The 13,268-nt window shown below is 33.1% G+C and overlaps 1 protein-coding gene across 2 annotated transcripts in view; it reads right to left on the bottom strand.

Moving 5' to 3' along the window:
- LOC143253056 (protein Obscurin-like) overlaps positions 1-13,268 on the bottom strand; it is a 253,949-nt gene that overhangs the window by 142,236 nt on the left and 98,445 nt on the right. For both annotated transcript variants that reach the window (XM_076506213.1, XM_076506214.1), the window contains exons 25-27: positions 4,249-4,427; positions 1,029-1,137; positions 445-623 (exon numbers count right to left, since the gene is read on the bottom strand). In XM_076506213.1, the coding sequence (XP_076362328.1) occupies positions 445-623; positions 1,029-1,137; positions 4,249-4,427 (467 nt within the window). The remainder of the gene's footprint in view (positions 1-444; positions 624-1,028; positions 1,138-4,248; positions 4,428-13,268) is intronic.

Here is a 13,268-nt window from a genome sequence, read left to right as displayed (position 1 = left end):
TAAAACAAAGTTATGTTGAAAGTTTAATTTAAATGAAAAAGTAAAAGCAAAAATGGAAATAAGCTGGATGTTCTGTAAAATTAGAGAAGGTAAAATATGGCAAAATTTATCCATTAAATTAGAGTAAGATTCATTGTAAAATAAAATAAAATACATTTAATAATTCCATTTTAACCTCATAGGACTTAATGTTTTTACTTAAATGCAGTTTGTACTGTCTAAAGATAAAATGTTAATAAGGAAGGGTATTTACATTGGGCTTCAGCTTATTTTTTAAGTTTCATATTTGAAGTTAATAAAAATTTCTTGTGCATGTAGTATTAAATACATTAAAATTGAGTAAATTTAATAGGTTTCAATATAATAATATTGAAAAAGATGATTTTTGATCAAAATTAGCCATTAATCAAATATTACTAAAATACAAATATTCAAGTAAATTACCTTTAAGTGAAATTTTTGCATCCTTACTGATTTTCCCTGCACTATTTGATGCCACACATGTGTATACTGCCACATCATCTTCCATGACACTTTGTACTGTCAATGTGTAGAGTCTATTCTCATTATCCCTCTTTATCATGATGTGGTCTGAGAACTGTATTGGCATCCCAGCTTTTAGCCTAGATTAAAATTCATCCTCTAAATCTCATACAGTTAAATCTGTGCTTCATGAAATGAATGTAAAAATATCTATAAGAAATAATTTTATTAATTTTGTATATGCACAAAACAACACTAGTTCATAAACTAAGACAAAACAATAGAATATGTATATATGCAGATCAAATTACAATAAATATACAAAATATTAATAAAGCTAGAAAATTTTTTCAGTAAATCAATTGGGTTTTTAAAGACTGAACAAATTATACAGCAATCTGTAAACCTTGATTAATATTCTATAATATTTTTGAATAGGTATAACTAATACTGAAATTATAACTAAGAACCAATTTAAAATAAACCTTGTTAATTTGCAGATGAATATGAATATTACATAAAACAAAATAACAAATACCCCATACCATTTTATGTCTGGCACTGGATGTCCTGAAGCTTTAACCTCAAACTTAGCAACCATACCTTTCTTCACCTCAATGTTATCCATTCCCTCTATCTCTGGAGCAACTGGTTCTGGTACAATAAAAATAGTTTTAACAAATAGAAATATATATTTGTATGAAATGGTGCTAACTTCTCTTAATCAGTAACTGCAAACTGATATCCAATTAAGTAAATTACTTTATTTTGCCATATTTGTACATCTGATGAATAATGTGAACAGAATTCATCAATCAATAAACTATTATTAGAAATAATGTAAGATCCAAGTGATAAGCATCAGAACAGAACTACTAATAAAATATTAGTCACGATGTTCTGCTATAGAGAAAAGTAAATAGGGAGTAATAACAGGAGAATACATACACGAATCTTGTATAGGGGCTGCATTGACATAGGTGGAAAAAATCACAAGATTTTACTTGCTATGGGCAATACATTGGTGTATAAACGATGAAGTAAGCATGGTAAGATTCATATCAATGCTTAGATTGTCAGAAAAAAGAAATTTTCATCTGGATAAAACTACTTAAAGAGTGTTTCAGAAGCACTATTTCAAAAACCACTATCACTACTCTATTTAAAGTTGAAACTGGAAGAAAATATGGTGTACAAAACTGTCAATAGAAAATATTCAATGAATCAACATCATATTTCTGTCTTACAGTAAGTATATTAATCTGCAGTATTGAGTTGGACAGCATATTAAGCTTCATAGATTGCACTTCATAAATATTACAGAGATTAAAAAAATTTAAGATACAAACACCACAAGGTTCCAAATTTGTACTACCATAACCAGTCAATTGTTGAGAGGCATACACTATGCTAATAAAGGAGTAAATCAACAAATAAAAAATGTATAAGCACAGTGATATTTATTGTCGAAAAGAAACATTTAAAAAGCAGCTTACGCTTAAAAATCACTGTTTGTTGACTTTCCACCCCTAGAAATTAATTAACAGTTTAGGAATTTCACTCAAGCACAATGAAAAAATAAGAAAATACTGCTTATATTACTTGTACTTTATGGCTGAGAATATTTAAAAAACGTCATATAGATTAACATAACATACAATTAAAAGGCAGCTGGGGATCTTTTAGTGCATCTAGTTTGTCCTATTCACTAAATTAAACTAAGCCCTTGTAAACAAGACATCTTAAAGCCAGCCCTTATCATTCATATATTTTTTCAAACTTTCTCTTAAACTCATTTAAATTTACTGCCTCTGCTACATCTGAAAACAACCCATTCAACAGGCTAATCACCTTGTTAGGAAAATAAAAAAATTGTCTTAGCCAAAGATGATTCCTACTCTGCCAAACTTTATATTTATGTCTCCTAGCCCTACTATTCTCACCATTAAGTATGAAAAAAGATTATGCATCAGCACTACCAATTTCCTTGGATATCTTAAACACTTCAATTGTATCACCTCTAACTCTTCTTTCTTTCATGAGAAAACAAATTCGGAGATCTTAATCTCTCCTCATCTGATAATCCCTCTATCCAAGGCACCATTCTAGTAACCATAATTTTAACCCTTTCAAACAATTCAATGTTTTTCCTGGGGTAAGAAGCCCAAGACTAAACACAAAATTCCAAATGTGGTCTAACCAATGATACACAGAATTATTAAAACCTCTTTATACTTGGATTCAGCATTTCTGTAGATAAAATCTAAAATCCTTTTTGTCCTACCACTAGCAACAGCTCATTGCTTTAATGGCCTAAGAGATTGATCAACAAGAAGAAGAATACCAAATTCCTTTTCTTTGACAACACTGTTAAGATTACTGTCATCAATATTATACTCATTATTCAAATGTTGATATTCTACATATATTACATTGCATTTATTATAATTAAAAGCCATCTGTCATTTATTTCTTCAACTCAGCAAATAATCTGAATCTGTTTGTAATGCAGTCTCATCATCCTCACAGTCAGTAACACCCAAAACTTTAATATCACCAGCAATTTAAAATAACCTACTGTTCATTCCTTCTCTTTCATCACTGTCACTGTTGTTAGTCAAAGAAATCAAATGTGAGACACAAGGTGCTCCACTGATAACATCAATCCAGTTTGACAAAATCCTTTTATAACAACCCTTTGCTTTATTCCATCTAGTCAGGTTGCTATCAAATGAACTAATCTATACACCACACCTACAGGGATAACTTTATTATCAATCCTTCTACCTTACCAAATACTTTGGAAACATCTAGATTCACCACATCTACGCCTGTACTTTCATCTATGTAACCCCAGTAACCTCTTAACAAAATTTCATGAGATTAGTAAGGCAAGATATTCTCCTTGTGAAACCATTCTGACAATCCAACAAAATTGGGTTAAATGACTTTGCAAAGCATCTCTTATTAAACTTTCAAAAACATTTTCCACCACTGATGTGAGATTAATAAGCCTATAATCACAGAGATAATTTTTACCACTTTCCTTGAAAAGAGGGATAACATTAGCCAACTTCCTATCATCTGGTACTTGCCCACTATTCAAGGATTCTAAAATATAACAGCAAGTGGATCACATTTCCAATCCTTAACCTTTTTCAAAAGCCCTGGCTCAGGTGCTTTTTCATTTTTTAAACTTCCCAATTTTTTTCCTTACAAGCTTAGAATTAATGTGATCCTCTTTTTTATCCCTGTTTCCATCTACTAACTGTACAAGTCAAAGAATATTTCTTAAATCTTCATTAATATAAGCTGAAGAATTAGAATTTAATAGCTCAAAAATCTCATAATCATCATATATTAGCCTTCTATTGCCATCCTTCAAAGGCCCTACATTCATCCTAAAATTTTGATTATTCTTAATATATTTGAATAAATCTATACTGTTGTTTTTACTCTACTATGTTTATAATAATATTTTTCTTTCTTCCATCTAGCCAGTTTTCTGTTCAATGAGCCATACTATCTCCCCACTGACATAGGTAATTTTTTAACAAACCTTTTATGTGGTACCTTGGATTGAACAGTATAATTTTCATTATGAATGTTAGACATGTTTTGAATTTTTAAAAAACATCTTCCTAAGTGAAACCTGTGAAATACAATTATTCTACTTCTTACTGCATTTGTCCTGATTATTTCAAAAACAAAAATATTTTAGTAGATCTAAACTATATTTGGTTATAAAAGTAATTCTCTACATACCCATTACAGTGATTGTTGCCTTAACACTTGCTGAACCTTTATCATTGGTTGCAGTGCATGAGTATTTTCCACTGTCTTTCAGTGCTAAATTGTTAACAGTGAGAATATAGTAATTATTCTCAACATCACTAGAAATCTTTATTCTGCCATCTGATGATAACTGTTCTCCATCTTTAAACCTTTTAAATAAAATAACAACCAATTAATATTTTTAAAATACTGATAAGAATGTAAATGTTAACATTTTCCTTACCTGAAAATGTATTTCAAATATATACCACCATACAAAGGACAGTTTTATTCCTCATCTATTCACTATGAAACTTGCATGCCACAAGCTTTGAGCTGACACCCACTTAAAAACCATATGTTTGACATTAACTGTGCTAGTGAATGATGACATCAACATGTGGCAATATCTCTTCACCTTAAGTACATGTACTCAAAATACCTTCATTCTTAGTAAAACTTAGAAGAAAATCCACTGGAAATGGGAAGGTCAGGTTAGAAGGTGTGTGGAGGTGGGTATCTATCAGAAACACATTAACAAAGGCAACTGTTAACTTCTGAGGCAATACCTCATCTCTTCACACAGAACAGCTAAAACCTCACACTGAAATGGTGGAGAAGCTACTGGAAACATTAACCATACACAAGCTTCCTTCCAAAATACCTGATGGGCTCCATAGGGGTAACACTTGTGAGATATCTCATTTTGTTTCAACCAGGCTACACTCTTCATTCAGAAGGAAGAAGAGGAAAGATAAAAGAGCTCCAAGAGTTGCAGAAATGGGCAGAATTCTATGCATGACCAGCCAAACACCTGCACAAACGGAAGCGAAAAATTTGGCCATGGTAGAAGAGTAAACATGTATGATAAAATAGAATGAAGAAAGCATCAATGACATATATGAAAATGACAGTGACTACAGGTAAGAATAATAATAAAGTATGTTTTCAAACAAAAATGGTGTAAAAAGCAGGAAGCCAACAGCTATAACAGAGCACATGTGAGAGTCTGTGAAACTACATTATGATTTTAAGTACGAATGGGATTCAAGGGAATGAGTAGTTCTAAACAAAATATTCCATTATTCACATGATAAAAGGTGAAGGACGAGCTCAACCAAGATGAGAATTGAAAAACATGCTCAGATGTAGGTGTGAAAAAAAGACTTTGAATGATTGCTAGTCAAGCCCAGCCAAGCAGCAGAAGAATGTAGACATGAGAGTTACAGTCTTCCAAAAAATGGGAAAAGACAAGTACATTTTCCACATAATAATAGAACCTCAGCCTAAATTCATGAATATGGTGAGTAAATGCCCTAATGATTCAACTAAAGACGAAAAAGAGAAAATGTCTAATGAACAGGATAAAAAATGCATATGATAATTTGATACTGGTGATCCACATACCTAAAGAAAATAAACCCCTCCATTTGGTACCACTGAATGATTATAAAGTGGTTAAAGATGACAGACCCTGATCTTCTTCAAGACCACAGAGAGACAAGAGTAATACCCCAGAGTAGGAGTAAATACTTCCTTGATCCAAAATGCATCCTTGAGGCACTGAAGATAAGCAGTTTGGAAGGAGAAGAAAAGGAGAAAGGGGAGAAAAAAAATGTAAAGTGGGGATACAGGAAAGGATTTGAGGAACCCATTTGTTAGCTAAGAATAGAGATAAAAGACTGGCAAAGTGGTACAGATGGGCAACCATTCGGCCAAAAATGTCAGAATAGTCAACAATGAGATGAATGACAACCCTGATGTTGTGAAGTGGGAAGACAAATATTATGGGAAATTGAGACATGGATTAAGCAGACCTCAGAACAGAAAGATGTGGTTGAGAAAGAAAAGAAACTACAGAAGACAATACGGAGAATGATCTAAGACTCCAGACAGTCAAAAACACAACTGAAAACTTTCACAGCAAAAGCATGAGCCAGATAAAGAACACGCACAGATAAGAATGAGGCAGCAAAACATTAGTTTGGAGAGTATCCCAACCCAACAAGTCCAAACAGTTAACGAAACAAGTAAGAAGTGATAGAGTAGATGAAGTAGTACAGGATAAAGTGCTGAAAAGAGCAGAATGATCATTTCCAGAAAACCTTTCAGGAGCACAATGAAATGTCTCAGAAAGAAAGTGAAGAGAAGAGAGATAATACAGGGAGGTGATAAACAAGAGATGTGTAACAAATGGACATTGGAAAGTGAAGTAGAAGCTATAGGTCCTGCCCCCCAAAATAGGTGAAAAAAATTCCAAAGAATTGGAATCAAATAATAGAAATTAAGAATAGCTTTAGGTTAAAAGAAAAGTATAGTAAATGAGGCACATGAGTATGCATTGATCCTAATTTCTGTAGGAGAGAAAGACAAAGGGATCTTGAGCATGGGTTTCATATAGTGAAAAATTGAAGAGATCAAGAGACATTGAAACAAGATAAGAAAATGAACATATAAATGCAAAATTATGACAACAGGGTGACGATTTTCCTTTACTGATAAAGTAGTAATTAATGCAAATTATGGTGTGGAAAAAAAACCCAGTCAAAATCATTGTCATCTTGGTCAAGTTTAAACTGAGGAGACGAATCATCAATTGAATGAACTGAAGAAGGAGACCCTGTGAGCATGAGAGAACTCATGATTCTTTGAACAATGACTTTTATGTCCTCCACAAATAACAAGCCTTCAGTAGCCATGTCTCATGTTTGTAGCATCATTACCATTATAGGATGAAGTAAAAATTAGAATCACTTTATAATCCCCAATTAAATTCAAGTTTTATAAACTATCTAAAATCTCACATAATTAATTAATAAGTTTAAAACATATCAAATCAAGATAATGCCAAGAAAGTGAATAAAGTTAATTTGAGAGCAAGTGCTTCATAGGAGTTACTGAGCAAGGAATTTGTGTCACCTTCTAATTGATGGAAGGCTACTGTTGTATGATCATGGCATCATGCACAAGTACTCTTCACGTTAATCATGTGATTTGTATTGTGAAAGTTAGTTCAAAGCTAGAGACATGCAAATCTCATAGGCATATATGCAAGGGTTCAAGCTCTTCTGGAGGAGAGGTATCATCTACAAAGCATTGAAGCCTTACTTCATATTTGTTCAATATTATTTTAAACAAAAACCCTCATATCAGTTCCAATAAAGTAATACCTCAAATCCAGTAAAAGTTGATGCATTTCTAATTTGACTAAAATCAGAAGGTCACTATAAAAGTATTAGGTTGTCCAGAAAAAAATGCTGAAATTCTCAGGATGACATTTAGATGCTGAATATTGAGTAACTTAATATTGGTTAGTTGGTTTAATTGAATGTTTGTCGCTTACAAGGGATCTTAATTGTCTGCTGTTTCAACTCTACTCAGAGTAAGTTTCACAACCTTCAAGACAGCATGAACAAGAAGGACTTTCATCTGACTTTACTCTACAACTTCAAACTTGGATGAAAAGCTGCCAAAACTACACGAAACATCAACCAGGCATTCGGTCATGGATCTGTTACTGAACATACAGTTTAGCATTGGTTCCAAAGGTTTCAACATGGCGATGAAAGTCTTGAAGACCACAAAGGTCATGGAAGGAAACCATCCTTAGATAAAAACACATTAAGGGAAGCAGATGAGACAAACTCTTGCACAACAGTACATGAACTTGCAGAATAGCTAGGCAAAAGCAAATCAAGCATTACCAACCACCTGAGTGTGAATGGAAAGACGAAAAAGTTGGATAAGTGGGTTCTGCATGAGCTGATCGATGATCAACAAAATCAGCATTATGAGACCTGTCAAGAATGATGCTCCAAAAATTGAACGAATTGGGGATTGAGGTTCTGCCTCATCCACCTTATATATCCCCAGACCTTTCCCCTACAGATTTTTATTTTTTCAAGCACTTTGACAACTTTTTGAACAATAAACACTTTCAAAACCAGGCAGCTACAGAAAAAGCTTTCAGGGAGTTCATTGATTATAGAAACTCTGACTTCTACATCATGGGCATAAACAGCATCATTACATGTTGGCAAAAGTGTGTTGAAGTAAATGGTGCTTACTTTGATAAAGCATATTTTTCAACACTGTTTTTACTTTTCTAAAGTTCACGGTTAAAAAAAAACATTTCTGAACAATCTAATAATTACTTCATTAAAGACCATATTTAATGACAAGAAAAATAAAAGATCACAGTAAATGAATGTGAATAAAAAGATTAAAATTATATTAAATTTTTATTTATTAGTTTAACGTTTTATAATAATACATGCAAATAACAATCCACACATACAGTAAGTGCAATATTTATTTGTTTGCTGTTAAGAGCAGAGCTACATGATAGGCTATTCTGTGCTGTGCTCACTCAGGTGTTGAAACTTGATTATCACTCTTACCACTTTTTTGCTAGAAGGTAACAGAGCATGTGATCTCCAGATCATTTTTAAAGTTATAAAATAACTGTTTCACTATGGGTATCTTTTTCTTCATGTTATGAGGTTTTAGTAAGTTACAATAAAAATTTAATTAAAGTACTTTATTATCATGGTATAAAAATAAACTTGCCATTAAAATATAGCTAATAATCAAAATTTCATTATAAGATTGAAGTGCTTAATTTTATTAGGCAATATTAAAAAAAACACATCAATTTTCCCTTATATGTCAATCATGACATTTACTATCTAGATATCTCATTTAGAAGTACAAATTTTAATGTACATTATTTATTATAGTCTTGTCATCACTTAGGCAAAGCATAATCTTTATATTATTCATTCTCATTTGATTACAGAGCTGTAAACTAGAAAATAATCTCTCTCTTTCAACATCCACACGTCACATTCTCTTCTTCACATGTTGCCAATATTTCTCTCTAATGGTTTAATACTATGTTATTTATATCCAATAAATTGCTCAGGTTTTAACATATCAAATTACATATTACATTATATTATTTTCTGTACAGTGATTTGTTTGTTTCACTTCCAGTTGAAAGTTTATACCCACAGGAGACACATCAATGAGCTTAGCCAAATTTTTAACAGCACTTGTTGCATAGGTAAAATGATATAGGATAGTTATATGAAAATGCTTTTTGCATGTTATTATTTTGTGTTTCTTGTTGCATTAACTAATTCAAAAAGAAATTATTTAGTGCAGCAGTATCATTGGTATCAGAATATAAGATTAAGTGTCATCAACAGATGACAGTAAAAGAAAAAAACAGGAGACCCAAGGTAAGTACTATGTTTCTAGATTTTCATACATATTCTTTACTTATTATTATAAAAGTAAGTAAAATGTAAAAATCAATGTTAGATAAGGAAAAGTAAAGAATAATAATAAAAAAATATTATCACAAGGTACACCTACAAGAAATTCACCAAAAAGCCATGTGTTTTGTAACTCAATATGTAACATGAGCTACATGTTCACCAAGTTATTTACAGCTCGTGTGGCAGGAATAATAGTTGGACATGGTTCAAAGAAGAATTAAAGCAATATAATTTAAGTAGAAAAAAAATGTATACTGTTAAGAGTTTAAAGCTATCTAGGATAAACATGTGCAGTTTCATGTTTCCATTTTAAGTCACTATAGAAAAAAAAAGGGTAATTTAGAACTAATTCGATTTTTTTGGTGGGCATGATATGTTGGCTAAATTGGCCAATTTCATAGAAAATTAGGATTAAGCAAGATTATAATAGATAAAATATAAAGTTTTTCTGAAAAACAAACAAACTGAAATTTATTTAGAGGGCTTAAGGGATTATGCATTTAAAAATTTAAGATTTTTTTAAGATGAAGTATTTTTAATCTTAACATGAAAATCACTTTGCACTTGGAACAATCAACACTGACTATGTATTCATGGAGAAATGTTTAGTGAAAATGAAAATACTTCATTAAAAATTCAAGTTTTTATCTATAAAAGACTAATACTATAAGTTTGTAAAATGTGAAGAAATACAAAATATATTAGAAATTATAGTATGGAAAGTTAACATTTTCAAAAACTGAAAATGTATTTCCAGTGATACTTACCTCCACTTATACCTGTAGCTATTACTCAACCATCATTTACTCTTTGCTCATTTAAACATAGGTCTGATCATTTTCTTTCTTGCTGCAGTCTTTTATATCCCACTCAGTTATACTCTCAATCTTGGTAATACATAAAAGCACACTTATTCAGATACTTTTATCACATTTTTGAGACTTATACTATTCCAACCTGTAACACCAACTCCTAATGCAGAGACAGGGTAGGAGAGTGTCAGTGGAGATAAGTATTACTGGAAATACATTTTTAATTTAAGAAAATGTTAACTTCAAAAACATATTTACCTCCTCTGACACTTATAGCTAGAATTCTACATTGAGAAGGTGAAGGGGCTGGTAAGAGTAATATCCATACAGAAAGCATATGCATAAATCATGAGTGTACCAAGATAAGAGTGGCACCCAAGTGGGGGCACTGCACTACATCCAGAACAGTTATTTTTTTCACCCTTAACTTAGTTCCTGTACCTGAGTAATTATCACTATAGGCCAGCCCCAACTAGATAGCAAAGGTTCCACTACTCAAGGTTGGAATTAAAGAGTCATGATCACTATTCCCACAATGGTGGTTATGGTAATCAGGCAGAAATGTTATATATAGATACACTTTTGAATGGATCCAAACCTGTAGCCATAGAGTGATGTATTTCAAACTACTGGAACCATGAGGAGAAGGTACACAACAATTAACCAGACAAACCTTCTCCTCCACCTGAAGAAGCCCGAAAGGTAACAACCAACTCAGATTGACAGTATTCTGAATGTTGTACTCAAACAAAGGAACAGAACTCATCAGGTCTGGAATTATAAACTTTCACTCTCGCTAACTCCCCAACTGAGCAGGTGAGGAGTCTTCCACTTGCTCCTGTGCTCAACCAAGGAACAGGATAGGACCAATTCATGTTTGTAATTATGAAGAAATGGTGGACCTACTTCCATGATCAAAAAGAAGGGCCACATAACACATCAGGGCCCTGTTAGGACATAAAAAGTCAGGGTCTGTGTGGTTGTACAGGTGAGAAATAGCTGACAAATAAATTATAGAAAAGGATTTATCCCCTGACACAGTCTTAGAAAAAATGGCCTATAAGAGTGTAACAGGACAAAAGTGGAATGATAGAGTCCTGTACACATGTAGCAAAAACAACTCTATGATGTACAAATGCCAGCAGCAAGAAAAAACAAATTTTAAGAGAAAGGCACATGAGGCCAATTATTTAAATTGATGTTCAGACAAAGCATGGAATACTACTCTAATATTTCAGTCAGGCAACTGAAAGATCCTTTTGGAATGAAGAACTCAAAATGACTTGAAAGGTCCAGCTAGCATTGAAGACTCAAAATACTTTCTTATGTTTAGAATATCGAAAACTAGTTGATAAAGCTACACCATATAAACAACTGTAGACAAAGCTAGACCTTTGTGAAAAAGCTAGGTCAAACAACAAGATATTGCAGGCACATTTGGTTAAACTGGGTTCAATTTCCTCATAAGACACCATTGGCAACAAGATGTGTCACTTCCAGTGATAAAATGGCCATTGTGAGTCTACGGATAGATTGAGACAAATACAAGACAACTTTCGAAGTGAAACCCCAATGTCACGTGAAAGACTGCATAACTTCAATACACGAATTTTGAACTTGGGAAAGTCTGGTTGTAGAATGTTGGATCAAGGTCACTTCAACAGAGATGGCCAAAGAGGATGTGGCAGAGATGGACGTTTGTGAAAATACTATAGTTGGGCTAAATAATCAAGTGCTACCAATGGCACTTGACAAGGAGAATATTAAACCATACTCAGAGCTCTGGATAACAGAGGAATAAAGGATAAAGTATAGAGGTGAAATCCTGTCCAATTGCCATTGAATGCATCTATTGACAAAGCCAGAGGATTAGATACTGAAGATCAAAATGCCTGTAGCTGAGAGATCCAATATGTGGCAAATGCAAAATGCATCAATCAATTTGGGTGTGTTGTTCTGCCAGTTGATGAGATGATGCCAGAAGTAACTAATATCCATACAATAGTGTGTACACAGGCCCAACAAAAGAAGGTGAAAAGAAAAACCTTGTATGGCAAAAGACATATAGTGCAGATGCTAAACTAAAAGGCAGAGCCTTGAATTGTAGAACCTGACTTTTCTGTACAAAACATAGATAGCAGCTGGATGACTTCACTATGAGAATGTAATATGCATTGGCAACATCAAACTTGTTCATCCACAGACCTAGTGAAAAAATGCCAATGCAGGCTGAGAAAGGACTCCATTGTGAACCTGGAAGGATTTAAGGATTGGTTGAGATGAGAAAGACTGATGATCAGATGCTAATCTATCATCTTTTTGACACAACAAATACACAGGAATAAAATCCTAAAAGAATGGGATTAACTCTCTCTACTGCCTCCTTGACAAACAACTCTCTGATAGTCTTGAAACAAATATCACATTCTGCAAATCTGTTGGGGGAGGAAAAATCACACCTTGGGAGGATAAAGGAGGCAGAGAAATGACATGAATAATCAACTCTGATGCCAGAACCTGAAGTACCCACTGATCTGTAGTGAAGAAATTCCAGATATCAAGAAAATGTTGTAATCTAGTTCCCTCAGACCTCACAAGCATAGGTTAGCCAATGCTGTTGGCAATGGTGGAATAGAGGACCCTCTAAGATAAACATCTCAGAACAGTAGCGAGGGTCAAACAAGTCTGAAGCAGCTGTGATCTGTTCAAAGTGATTACATGTCTATTCTGGAACCCCACATTTCTAAAAGAAGACCAAGTCTTTGGAAATCTAAAAATACATCCTCTTGGTGGGGGTAGGCCAAAGCATGCTATTCTGACAAATGTGGGGGACAATGCATAGCTACCCCATAATATAACTGAGAGGTAAACCTCCCAGCATGAACAGCAATACTGAGTGAACGAGGGAAATTAAGTA

Source organism: Tachypleus tridentatus, chromosome 6 (genome assembly GCF_004210375.1).
Source record: "Tachypleus tridentatus isolate NWPU-2018 chromosome 6, ASM421037v1, whole genome shotgun sequence".
NCBI lineage: Eukaryota > Metazoa > Arthropoda > Merostomata > Xiphosura > Limulidae > Tachypleus > Tachypleus tridentatus.
The sequence above is the reverse complement of the archived record's forward strand: the minus strand, read 5'-3'. Positions and strand labels throughout refer to the sequence as shown.